The sequence below is a fragment of the Scophthalmus maximus genome, chromosome 17 (assembly GCF_022379125.1).
Source record: "Scophthalmus maximus strain ysfricsl-2021 chromosome 17, ASM2237912v1, whole genome shotgun sequence".
Taxonomy (NCBI): Eukaryota; Metazoa; Chordata; class Actinopteri; order Pleuronectiformes; family Scophthalmidae; genus Scophthalmus; species Scophthalmus maximus.
Window position 1 is genome coordinate 9,600,103 of NC_061531.1, and position 12,905 is coordinate 9,613,007.

Sequence of the window (12,905 nt, forward strand, 5' to 3'; positions counted from 1 at the left end):
TTCCATCATTTTTACCTTTTTTTTTCTTCTTGTTTTTGAATGATTTTCTTATCTCTTTATTGAACATTATAGAAAAATGAACGGAATGGAAGTGTAGCAGCAATCAAAGGCACATTACATATTTAAATAAGATCCTATACCTGCACAATGATTCTAATGAACTACTTAATAATAAACGTTGCCTTGACTAACCTTTCTGACCCATCAGCGTAGGTGTCTTCTGTACGGATGGGAGTTCATATCTCGGTGTAGATGTATTTCAGGATCTAATATGCCTGCAATAACCGACTGTAAATTTGGGGTAAGCGAGGCAAATGAAATGCCCAACAAATAAAAGGACGTCATCTTAAGGTATCTATACAGATTCATAATTTCACAAAGTAAATATTTACTTTTGGTTTTGTCTGTCTGCCATCGAGTAACTGTGAGGATGACCTCTCCTGTGCTTTCAGTTTGAAAAACAAAGTTCATTAAATGTCACACTGACGGCAGTTTAACTTTTTGAGAAGGATGTTTTCCCCCTGCATTATAAAGAGACACTGCGATAAGTTAAGGCTCGAGCGTTACCACAGAGTACGTGTTCTATACAAGTTAAATAAAGCTGATATTTTTTACTTGTATTTAAAACTGCTGGAAAATCTATCCACTCTATACTTACTGATACATGTGTACCCTGGTCTAAACGCATCCTTTAAACTATAATTAAACATGCCAGTTTGTTATCACCTATTCGGTGCATTAATAACACATAAAACGGATTTGGAAACGTTCCATATTCCAAGGCTCAATATTGTTGCGCGGCCCAGCTGTCATTTTGTCTTCGGCCCGTCTGTTCACTTTTGACCTGCCTTTGCACAGCAAGCCGATGTTGTACATTCTGTTATGAACTCGACCAACACAACGTTTTGTTATGTTCCCTTTCTGATTTAAAGAACATAAACAACGCCTAAGTTATGGTCATACTGACCCTTTCGTGCATCTGAGAAATCCTTAACCTCTTCAGCGAATTGAGTGCAACAGTGTTCATGTGGTGAGCAGATGTTCTGCTGCGATCTGTAGCGCACAAATATTGACTAATCTGAGAACAGCGTTCGAGAAAGTTAAATGTGTGTATACATTTGCAATCTTTATATCTGTATATATGCGTGGAAATCATGGATGTGTACACTTCACCGGAGGCCCGTGAATCTGTGCATGTGTGCCTGCATGTCTGTCCATCGGCATGTTGGGTTGTGTGTCTAGACTGGGGCTGAAGAATCAGCTTAGGGCCCTGCTGTGGCGGGACGTGTCGCCCTCCTTTGTTCCAGAGTGAGACACTCATAATAAGCTTAGTATGAACAGTCATAACACGTCCATTGTTTCGAACCGGCTCCACCAGCTTCCCAGGCCTCAGTCGTGGCCAAGAGAAGCCGTGGACCTGCATGGTCAAGAACCTCTAAGAGCATTTTAGCAATGGAGGCAGAAGGCGACGTTACCCGCAGGTACGCGCCTTGGTCCAGTGTGCTTGGACTCTGGCCCGTGGTGCAACTTGTGCCCCTCTCCAACAGGCATAACGCGTAAAGCCACAAAGATTAATGTCAGAGTAAAATGTACAGTAGCTTAAAAATATAAATCCTGACATCCCGTGATTGAGTTGTGCTGCGCTGTTAATCTTGAATATGAATAAAGTTAGAAGCGAATCCACCACAGTTAAATTGTGCAGTGGAGCTCTTGCCTTATTGAGTCAAAACTGGATAACAGGATATCTGGAAGGAAGAAAAAAAAAAAAATCTGGGTCTTCCGGTGAATGTGGCATGTCATTAACTGAGCAGGCTACAACGCACATTTGGATTACAGGCCCTTCAAGTCAGACTTTTATGTTGGTAGAAAGTCACCTGTCTCTTAAATTCACCCTGCAATTCATACTGTCTCATACCATTTACTTGGAAGAGCTTTCCATGGGTGACAACAATATATAAGCTTAGGGAAAGAAGTGATGGCAGAAGAAGATGTGAAGTATGTAGTGGTGCACCGACTTGTGATGTTCCGTGTGACCTTGATAGGGACCTGTGAGACATTTATTCCAACACGTAAGGGCAACAGTCGGAGGGTTCGCCTTCTTCTTCTTTCACTTAACTTTACTTCTCAGGTCTCGTAGCCTTTTGCACGTTTGAACACAACTTAACTTTGTTGAATTATGTCTGCTTTATGCATGGACCTTATATGAGACACTTAACCAGACTTGATTGTTGCCATTTTCTCAAAAAACCATCTTTCCCCAGGGACTAGGAACCTTAGCAGGAACTCAATGCGTTTCCATCGCAGTGACCCGGGCCTAAATTAAGTTCCAGAGAAATCTTATTTGGGTGCTTTGGCGTGGGGCTTAAACCACTGAATGCTTGATTGGTCGAGTTTGATTCTTTCTTGAGTTTTTTTATTTCTGCTGCTCAATCTCCACAAGAGCTTGGAAGATCTGTTTCCTTAAACTTTATGTTTAGCATTTGCATTTCCAGTTTTTTAAATGTTCCTTTCTTCCATGTTTACTGTCATTGTAGAGTTGCTCGATCCATATACTGTTGTTGTTGTTGTTGTTGTTGTTGTATAGTCTTCTGCATTACCTCCGCCTGATGGATTGGACTGAAGCAGTTTGTTATAGATATCAGTTGTCTTCAATAAGTCTAGTTTTTCAAATATCCCCTGGTCTTGAGACCACGTTGGAAACACAGGCGAACAGCGGCCTACAGTAACCTTTCAGTTTCTTGAAAAATATTCCTGGTACTACAAGTTCCAGGAACTTTTGGTGAAAATGCAGCTTTACAAACTTGAGAGAAAATACTGAACAAGGGAGTTGACATGTAAAGTGAAGTACCACACAATGCCAGTTCTTTCATCATTGATTCAAGATATTTTATCAATAAAACAACCGGAGTTGGAGACAACTGAAAATAAACATTAACGGAGACATCACACGGGCTCCGAGGTTGTTTTGAGCGGTGCTCAGAAAAGATGGCCAGGGTGCATTGAGGAAGGTCAAAGTCAAGGTCTGTTGTCAGACAATACGTGTCCTGACCATCGGAGCCCCCCTGCGCTGGGGTCCTCCGTGTGGCTTTATTCAATATGGGACGTGCCCTGTAGCCCCTGTGTCGGCTATGCTGGGAATGCAGGGTCTTGAGGGGTGAAGGTTAGGGGTGGAGGGCCAGGGGTGGCGAGTGGGAGTGCAGACACTGAAAGCACAGCTTGACCATGTTTGTGCATTTGCATACATTTGTGTGTGTGTGTGTGTGTGTGTGTGTGTGTGTGTGTGTGTGTGTGTGTGTGTGTGTGTGTGTGTGTGTGTGTGTGTGTGTGTGTGTGTGTGTGTGTGTGTGTGTGTGTGTGTGTGTGTGTGTGTGTGTGTGTGTGTGTGTGTGTGTGTGTGTGTGTGTGTGAGAGAGAGAAAAAATGATGTATTTCCATTTTCTACAAGCAAATCCCTGTTAATCGCTAGTATTGCCAATTCGTGCCAGCCAGTGTTTTTTCCAGTATATACTTACTTATACTTTGGTACTTTAATGTGCGTACACCTATGTTCTTGCCTAAATTGTTACTTTGTTTTCAGAGAGTGCTCACAGACAGCAGACCAGACTGAGACTGCAGGGTTCGGCCTGGAGAGCACTGGGCCTCTTTGGACTCAGCAGGGACTCAGCTTGGGAAGCACAGGCACACACACACACACACACACACACACACACACACACACACACACACACACACACACACACACACTAACAACACTAGGCAATGTAGGGAATATTGCCTAGTGTTGTTGCACTGGAAATGCTTTGAATATTAAAAGGACTTGATTTTTAAACATGATTTTTTTGTTCAATTGAATTCAGCTTAAACTGTTCAACTGTTGGCGATGCAGTTCAATATTTCCATGCGTGTCAGGGACTCAGATACGTGACACACTGAGCTATTGAAAAATGTTGATCGGATTAAATGTCCTGTAATGGATGACGAAACAACGCTGACTGACAACACACCCCTGTATTATATTGTATGTTTTATTTTTATGCATATGTTCATCAGGACATTTGACAACACACATCACATAAAAAAGCCAATGTTTGAGGATGCATGCTCTGTCTTCTGACTCTGGTTTCGTTGAACAAGTACTTCAGACATCAGACTTTGGACAACAGTTGCAGCTCTATGGATCTGTTCACTGCATATACGAAATGGCAAATCTTTTTAATGCTTTTTTATAATCTGAAGAAAAACATTTTGGCAGCTCAGATAGTATGACATAACCACCTGGTGCAACAGTAGATTGTCACCACCATGTTTTGGGAAGGTTTTTGAGATACAGGAACTTTGAAGAAGGAAGGAAAGAAAGAGGAAAGACAACAAGCAGCAGCAGGAAGAGTGTAGAAGGTTTCACAAACATATCCAGAATTTGGCCATTGCACATGCAGATAAAAACCTTAACAAAGCATATAAGGCCAATGTGTCATTCAAACATATATAGTAATAAAGTGATTTTTGCACTTTTCCTTCCAACTGAGCTGAACTGAGTTTGGTGCCATCCTCTGGAGACTGACCTTTTGTACTGGTGGGAATGAGAGGTTGTACAGTGATAATCAATTAGAATTATCACGCTGCAAACTGCAGAGTACGAACACCCACAACTGTGTTTTACCTTGGTCCTGTAGAAGGAGATAAATGGTTATTTTGAACAGACATATTCATAGTCATGATGAAAGAAAATAACTATGGCCTGAAATGAAAGTTGAAAAAAGTGTGAGAATAAGAAGCTGAGCAATCGTGTGACTGCCAGTCTATATAATGCACATGTTCTTTTAATTCATATGCTCTATACATGCAGAATGCCTCTATTCTTACACCTATTTTAATGTTTCGACATGTAATTCCAAAATGTTTAGTTCATGCATGAATTAGCTTTTAAACAAAATGCTTTATGATAGCTCATTATTTCTCATGCGGCTTAATATGTCCATCTCCCTTGCAGCAACGTTGCGAGCTAAGGGTTAAGGCAGCCAGCGCCTGACGCACAGGTGTCTCCCCCAGTCCTCCGCAAACTGTCGGACAACTTCTTTTTTTTTTTTTTTTCTTTCTCTCTTTTCTTCTTCTTTACCAAAGTCGATCATCGCTGTAACCCAGCTGGCATTTGCCGTCGGACCGGACAGGTCACTGTCATTTCGCGCAGTTGGCTCAGGAGTGGGTTTGCGCAGCGCAGCCTTAATCTCTCCGCTCCTATTAAAGAGCCGTCCGCGTCCAGACCGGGGGCGCACGCTTCCACCGTCGCTGCTTCCGATTCCGGCGCTTCCACGGGCCATTTTTTGGAAACCGCAGAGACGTTTTCAGAAGTTTAATCGCGCGTTGAGACCTTCGTGTTTGGATTTGTTTTGTTGGTGTTTTTGGTTGTTGTTCTGAAGCGTTCGCGCAGTTACGCGCCGGCTATGTGGTGGATGCTGTTTCCCCGATGGATTTGGTTTCTCCTGGGCCACTGCTGTGCGCTGCTCCTCTACATGGACAGCTGCCGCGTGAGAGCGATGCCCATGTCCATGCCCGTGTCCGTGGCCAAGGTGGTGTACTCTCACGCAGGTCTGTGCCCGAATGACCTGAACCCAAACCTGTGGGTGGATGCGATGAGCACCTGCATGCGCGAGTGTGAGTCCGATCAGGTGAGTGAAGAGCACAGCGCAGGCCAGGCTTCATTTGGACACATTTCAGTGACACACGCTGCTTGGTCATGTCGTGGGAACAATGGCAGGGAAAGGGATTACAAATCAAGACATATTGCATATATCTACATACTTGTTCCAGTGTGGCAAGTTTAACTAGCCTGTATCGGATTGTCTTCTTTTGGATGTTGTATATTGCAGAGAATTAAAGAACAACGTTTTGGTTTCACCCCCCCCCCCCCAAAACTGATGAATTTGGAAAATTGGATTTTGTTAACATTAGTCCAGGTCGCACAAACAACCGGAAATTATGAACCATTTGTTGCATTTCCAGGTCAAACTGTAACTCTTGTGATTGACAAGAAGCTCAGACATGACAGATTCAGTCGTATCTTAGTGGACCAAGGTTTGGTGTTAGACATGTTAAACTCCCTAAATGTTGAACAGCAAAGTTACCAAATCTCCCAGCAGTCTGGGGGGCTCAAGAGAGAATAGCAAGGAGAAACCAAACACACAAAAATATCAATTTTTTTAGGGTTATGCAATGTTGTGTCGTCATCAACCCATCCGGACTGAAATTGAGCATTTAAAGAACCCTCTGATCCAAATGGATCACAAATCACAATGAAATCTGAAGGTTAAGGTTTTTGTTGAGAAGATTGGTCAAACCATTCATGCAGGACTTCAATTCACAATAAATCGCAACTGCAAGCAACAAACAAAAGTCGTGATTCTTTTTCCAACTTTAGGACTGCGAGACCTTTGAGAAGTGCTGCCCTAACGTATGTGGCAACAAGAGCTGCGTGGCTTCACGCTACATAGACGCCAAGGGAAGCAAAGGCCCAGTTGGAATGCCAAAGGGAGCCACCTGCGACAAGTTCATGTGCTCCCAGCAAGGATCTGAGTGTGACATCTGGGATGGCCAGCCTGTCTGTAAGTGCCGGGACCGCTGCGAGAGGGAGCCCCACTTCACGTGTGCATCTGACGGCCTGACATATTATAACAAGTGCTACATGGACGCAGAGGCCTGTTCCAAGGGTATCTCTATCTCTGAGGTCACCTGCAGGTAACATGTTAAGTATTTTAGATCTCTACTTTTTGATTTTGGTGTATTAAGGTAAAGTTGTCCTGATTAAGATATTTCAGAAGCACAACAATTTTTTCTGGTGTTAGCAAAATGTATGTTTATACTGCAAACATGTCAGTTAAAGCATAACCCTTAGCCTGACCTGGCTCTGATCAATCCCTTTCTTATTCCACCTACCTACAGGTATCACCTGACCTGGCCACACACCAGCCCAATCCCTGCGGAGACCACCCTACATCCCACCACTGCCCTCCAGACCACCCTCCCAGCTGACATCCAACTACCCACCATACACAGCGGCCCCATCCAGCAGGCGGTCTTCGTTGGAGAGACGGCGAGTTTCCTGTGCGAGGTGTCAGGGAAGCCCCGTCCAGAAATCACCTGGGAGAAACAGTTGAAGGGCAAAGAGAACACCATAATGAGACCCAATCACGTACGAGGAAACGTTGTGGTTACTAACATTGGCCAGCTGGTCATATACAACTCACAACTTCAGGATGCCGGCATCTATACGTGTACAGCCAAAAATGTAGGGGCAAGTGTATCAGCACACTTTCCCTTGGTAGTGATCAGCAGAGAAGTGAAAGGTAAGAGTGCGGACGGGAATAGTACAAACCTACCTTTTCCAGCCGAGGAGTGCCTGAAGAGCCCGGACACAGATGACTGTGGTGAAGAGAGCATGAGCTGGTATTATGAGCCAAAGAGGAACAATTGCTTCACCTTCACCTACAGTCAGTGCAATAGAAACCGCAACCATTTCGACACCTACGATGCCTGCATGCTGTCATGTGGAGGAGACCTATCGGCTCCCTGTAGCCTACCGAGCCTCCAAGGGCCTTGCAAGGCGTATGAACCTCGCTGGGCGTACAGCAGCAGCCTCAAAAAGTGCCAGTCCTTTGTCTATGGGGGCTGCGGGGGCAACGAGAACAACTTTGAGTCCAAGGAGGCCTGCGAAGAGATGTGCCCATTTCCGAAGAACCACAACTGCAAGATGTGTAAACCTCGAGGCAAGATGGTCGCCAGCTTCTGCAAGAGCGACTTTGTGATCCTGGGCCGTGTGATGGAGCTGACGGAGGAGCAAGAGTCAGGCCACGCCCTGGTGACAGTGGAGGAGATCTTGAAGGATGAGAAGATGGGCCTGAAATTCTTTGGCAAAGAGCCGTTGGAGGTGACTCTTCAGAACATGGATTGGAACTGTCCCTGCCCTAATATCACTGTCGCCAACGGGCAGCTCATCATCATGGGGGACGTTCACAACGGGATGGCCGTACTGCAACCTGACAGCTTTGTAGGCTCCTCCAGCACGCGCAGAATCAGGAAGCTTCGCGAGGTTGTCCACAAGAAAACCTGCGACTTTCTTAAAGATTTCTCCACCATCCAGTAGAGACTTTTAAAAAATCTCACACCCACCGAAAGTCAGCGATGACGTTTTCAGATTTCGACATGCTCCAGTGACCTCACCAGTGCAAGCAAACTCTGATCTAGTCACTCATCTCTTACATCGGAGGTTTTGTTGCCTGGTTCAAATGTTTTCCAATCCGTCTTTTGTTTCTCATGGCTCTGTAGATCTAAAAAAAATCTTAAAATCACGTGTCATAGTTGATCATCAGCTGTCAGTTGTTTTCATTTGTGATTTCTTCACAGATGCTGTTTCGGCGAACTACTTTTTTTTTTATTAGAATCAAAGAGTTTTGCTGTCAGCACCCGAGACACACTGGGAAAGGCACAGGTAATATGCATTTACTCTGTATAAATTATTTAATCTTTGTTAACTATAATAGTTTTCCTCTCCAAATGTAATCTTCAGTACATTAATGTCATTCATTTAGCCGTTTGTTTTAATATAATTGGTTTGTTTGCTTTATCTGTATGTGGGGCTGCCCACGATATACATCAGATGACAACTGTTCTGAGCCCTTGAGCTCATGATAATGCAATATGAAGCCTCAGTTTATCTACCAGAATCAAATAAGCTTGTTGGTTCCATTTTTTTGGAATCTATTTTGATAAGTTTTGATTTACAATACCTAATATGTGTACTTCTGTATGTCATATTTATTTTTTTCTTGAGCTATATATATATTATTAAAAAAAACTATAGAACATGTTTTTATTCTATCAATAAATATGTTAGTGTTCAGTAAAACGTGTATGATGGCAAAATGAATAAAGGCGATTTAGAATATATTACAATGTCCTTGCAATGCTGTTGTGCTTTTCCCTCTGCTCAAGACACCCAACATGCTCAGAGTTTTTCAAAAGACTGTCAGTGCATGTGCCGTTCTATAGTTGACATCCCTTCATCCATGTCCTCCTCCACACGCGAACACACACACACACACACACACACACACACACACACACACACACACACATCTCAGTCTGGCATTACAATCTGAAACAGGTCACATTCCAGCCCAGCTGTGGTGGCCTGCAGAGTTGTGTGTTGTGTTGTGTCTGGGTCTGGGGCCCTCGCATAGCACACACCCCACCGGCCATCCATTGGCCTTGCGTGGCCCCTTTCATGTGCAAGAGGCCGCGGTGAAGGGAAAGAGGAGGAGGAGGAGGAGAGGGATGTTGGCTGATTCTCTCGCTTTCCTTCCCCGAACATCTGTGCTAAAGCGGGAATAATAGAGTACAGAGAAAGTAAAAGGTCAAGTAGAAATAAATGAATGTAACCCCTGAATTCAAGTAATGTCGGGAGAGAGCTTGACAGTTAAAGGGACGAGCACAAGTATTCAGGCGAATGTCTAGCTTCGCATGCTGATACTGTGGCTTAATCTTGGTGTGAAAGAGATTAGGCTATAGGCAAAATTCATACGTGCACTTGTATAATGCTGCACACCGTTACAATGTCTGGTGAGAAACAACATGGGGTTGATAATTACTTAAACTGTGGGATACCTTAGGAACATAATTAGTCAGCAGGACTTGCAGTACGTAAAGGAGACAAAACGCTAGTAGTCAACTAGCCACTGAATGTTTTCCCCCTTCCCCCTTCCCCCTTATATCCCCTTCTCTATCCCCCTTCCTCAGCCGTCTTCCTCCACTGCCTGCCCACGCAGACTGACAGAGAGACCGCCTCTGGCGGGCGACCTCTGACCTCGCTAATGAAAAAGAGGCCACCAAGGAAAAGGCCACTTTCATTAGAACTGTTGACAAGTGTTAAGTGACTGGCTGAGCTCCAGACTTGCTCCACACGGCCCCCTTGATGTTCTACTCATCACAGCTGGCTGCTGATTTCAGTCTCAAGTTCACCGGGAGACCACCAGCCAGGCAGCCTGCCAGACAGACCCTAATAATGAGCCAGACAGACACAGGTACAAAAGGGGAGGAGGGGGGGCGGCGGCAATGTCCTCAGTGACACAGCGTCGGTGAAGCACTTGTTGGTGTGGGTTGGTGAACTTTCTTTCAAGAAAACTGAGGCACAAAAAGTATTATTGATCTTGAATACATATCCCGCTAAATATCCACCTCAGATATGTTTGATCTAGAAATGGTTTCTTCGTTAAAATGTGTGCTTAGGTCTGAGATGTGATACATATCAATTTAAAAAACAGTTTGCTGTGGTGAATCCCTCCGCGTACTGTGTATATGTCTTATATAATATGTAACAGAAACAGGTTGAATGCACGGCGTGAGTCATTACGCCGTAAAAAATATTTGTTTTTGCACAAATTAGAATAATAAGTCATGAGGGATGTGGGAGCCAAGTTACACTGCGGCATGTCCATGTTCATGCTTAGTTGCAGTTTATATCGTTTATAGTACCTTAGGTCTAATAGTTAAGCATGTTACAAGAAGTAGCTTATAGCTTTTTTGTCCTGGATAAAGAAATGTGAATTATTATGATTTTCTCTTGCCTCAATCATATTGAGTGAAAACACTGATTACTTTAGACTTGGTCCATGATTGATTACGAAAAGACAAAAAATTCTGTGAATTTCTTGTTCTTAAGGCGAACAGAATAATCTGTAATATTAAATAAACTCACTAACCCAGTGTACTTACATCAGTTTGTCAGTTTCAAGTCCCACTTTCAGAACTGATCATGAGTTAAAATGATGAGTTGATCTCATCAAAGCGTTATAGCGTTATCTTATTGACATTAAGACAGTTAGTCTGCATAATAGAGGCTTGTTGTGTGTCTTTTTTCGGTCACATAAGATAAGATAAGACATACAACATGGTTGTTGTGCAATATAGAAATACCGGAATATAGAGGTATAGTCCATTGTGAAATATAAGGTCTTTTTTTTTTTTTTACAATTCTATGTGAAATGCACAGGCGTTGGTCAACACATATTATTAGAAAGAAAGAGAGATGAAACAAGAGAAAACAGAAGGGGGGGGGGGGGGGTTGAGGAAGGAGCAGTGGGAGCATGTGTGCAAACGTGGGGAGGGGGCAACTACAAACACATTCATTCACACAGGTGATGTGTGCACTCCATACACACAACCATGATCACGGCTTCCATCCCCTCTTTGATTCAGAAAACTGGTCATTGTCTGCCCATAATTCTACTGACCTTGTTTCCAGTTTATCATGGTATATTGACTAACGATAAACATATCATAATTAATTTGAATTAAAAGCATATGTAGGATTTTATAAAGGACTTGCGCTGTAGGGTTTGTTTTTTTTCATCAACTTCCACATCTGTATATAAGAGATTCACCGACAAATAATGGGAAATGACTTGCTTTTTGTGCAGTCCATTCATTCAACCACTGGGGGGCAGCACAATATTCAACAAACTTTCAAGAGTGAGATCGTGAGTGTATAAAAACACAGTGAAAAAAAACATCCATCTTAACATGTCAGTTCAACTCAATTTAACCATTAAAATAGGTTTTTAAAGGCGGAACTCTGAACTCTGGTGCAAAACACTAAAACGTGTCTTTTATATAGTTTTTTTATGAGATTCTTAAGATAAGAATTACTATCATACATAAGCATGACTGGGTAACAAAGATTGGAGCACTAAAATCAAGAAAACACACACACACACACACACACACACACACACACACAGTGTCAATAGCAGCTTTCCAGATCACAGCTGGTCTGCGTGTGGAGTTAGAATAAAAATATGCCAGATGAGAGGGGATAGGAAGAGGGACAATAGTACAGAAAGTCATAAAGTACCGAAATAAAATGTGGAATACCAGCACACTACATTGACATGAACGTGCTCGGGCAAAAGAGGCAGTGTGTGAGTGTGGTGGTCTGACATGGGTGAGGAGTACAGTCACAGGACATTTCATGTGGATGGTTTTGGTATTACGTAGTACATCTAATCATCCAAAAAACACAAGATTGTATTATTTCCTGTAAGTCTTAGACACAACATGACCAGTGCTGTACTACAGTCCTCTTGATGATTAATTGGGACAGGTGGAGGAGGATGGATGGTGTCTGCATGTTTGCGAACATGTATTTGACTGGTTAGCAACATGACAGTGTTTGCTGACAGATGGGGAGAAGCAGGAGACAGTTTGGAGCAGATGAGTCATAAATCAAGAGGAGGAAAAATGAGAGTAAGAAAGGAAAGAACTAAGTGCAGGAGGGGGAAGGGAAGAGGGGGAATCAAGAAAGGTAAGGAGACACTAGAGAGGAGAAGGGGACCGAGGGAGGGCATGGAGGAGCAGGACGACAAGTTCCATGAGTGACCAGTGAAGGGGGAAAGGTCATCGTAGCATAAGAAGGGTTTAATTGTGGAGAACAGAAAAACTGCTGCTTGACTCCGAGGGAATCTCCCCCCCCCCCCCCCCCCCCCCCCCCCCCCCCCCCCCCACCTGCTCAATGTAGGGGAAACTAGGACACCGTTACCTCACATCGCTCTGTTATGTCTATACCAACTGCATAACATCTGGGTAGATAGATAAGTGGGTAGGTAGGTGTTTACCTATGGTGAAAAGGAAGCACAAGAAATCAGACTGCAGCTGCATTACAACCATGCAGGAGACTCACTTATAACCTTGTCCGCACCCGCATTTGCATGAATAATAAACATGTTATGGAAGAGGAACAGCTATTTATTTTTTTAAAGATTAACAGCCTGCATGATGCACTGAATAAACCTGTGCCCTCTAATCATCCAACATAGAGAGGCTAGAATGTAACTTTCAACATGCAGTTGGTTGCATGT

The 12,905-nt window shown here is 43.4% G+C and overlaps 1 protein-coding gene across 1 annotated transcript; it reads left to right on the plus strand.

The window, feature by feature from the left end:
* Positions 1 to 5,441: 5,441 nt before the first annotated feature.
* Positions 5,442 to 8,923, plus strand: wfikkn2a (info WAP, follistatin/kazal, immunoglobulin, kunitz and netrin domain containing 2a). Its single transcript, XM_035616356.2, has 3 exons — positions 5,442 to 5,666; positions 6,416 to 6,732; positions 6,937 to 8,923. The coding sequence occupies exons 1-3, from the start codon at positions 5,442 to 5,444 to the stop codon at positions 8,135 to 8,137; spliced, it is 1,743 nt and encodes a 580-aa protein (XP_035472249.1). The 3' UTR covers positions 8,138 to 8,923.
* Positions 8,924 to 12,905: the final 3,982 nt, after the last annotated feature.

What these genes read in the sequence shown, in the direction of transcription:
- wfikkn2a (XM_035616356.2), top strand. Translation starts at nt 5,442, where the DNA reads ATGTGGTGGATGCTGTTTCCCCGATGGATTTGGTTTCTCCTGGGCCAC. An exon ending in GCGAGTGTGAGTCCGATCAG is followed by an intron (nt 5,667 to 6,415) that starts GTGAGTGAAGAG and finishes TTCCAACTTTAG; the next exon opens with GACTGCGAGACCTTTGAGAA. An exon ending in ATCTCTGAGGTCACCTGCAG is followed by an intron (nt 6,733 to 6,936) that starts GTAACATGTTAA and finishes ACCTACCTACAG; the next exon opens with GTATCACCTGACCTGGCCAC.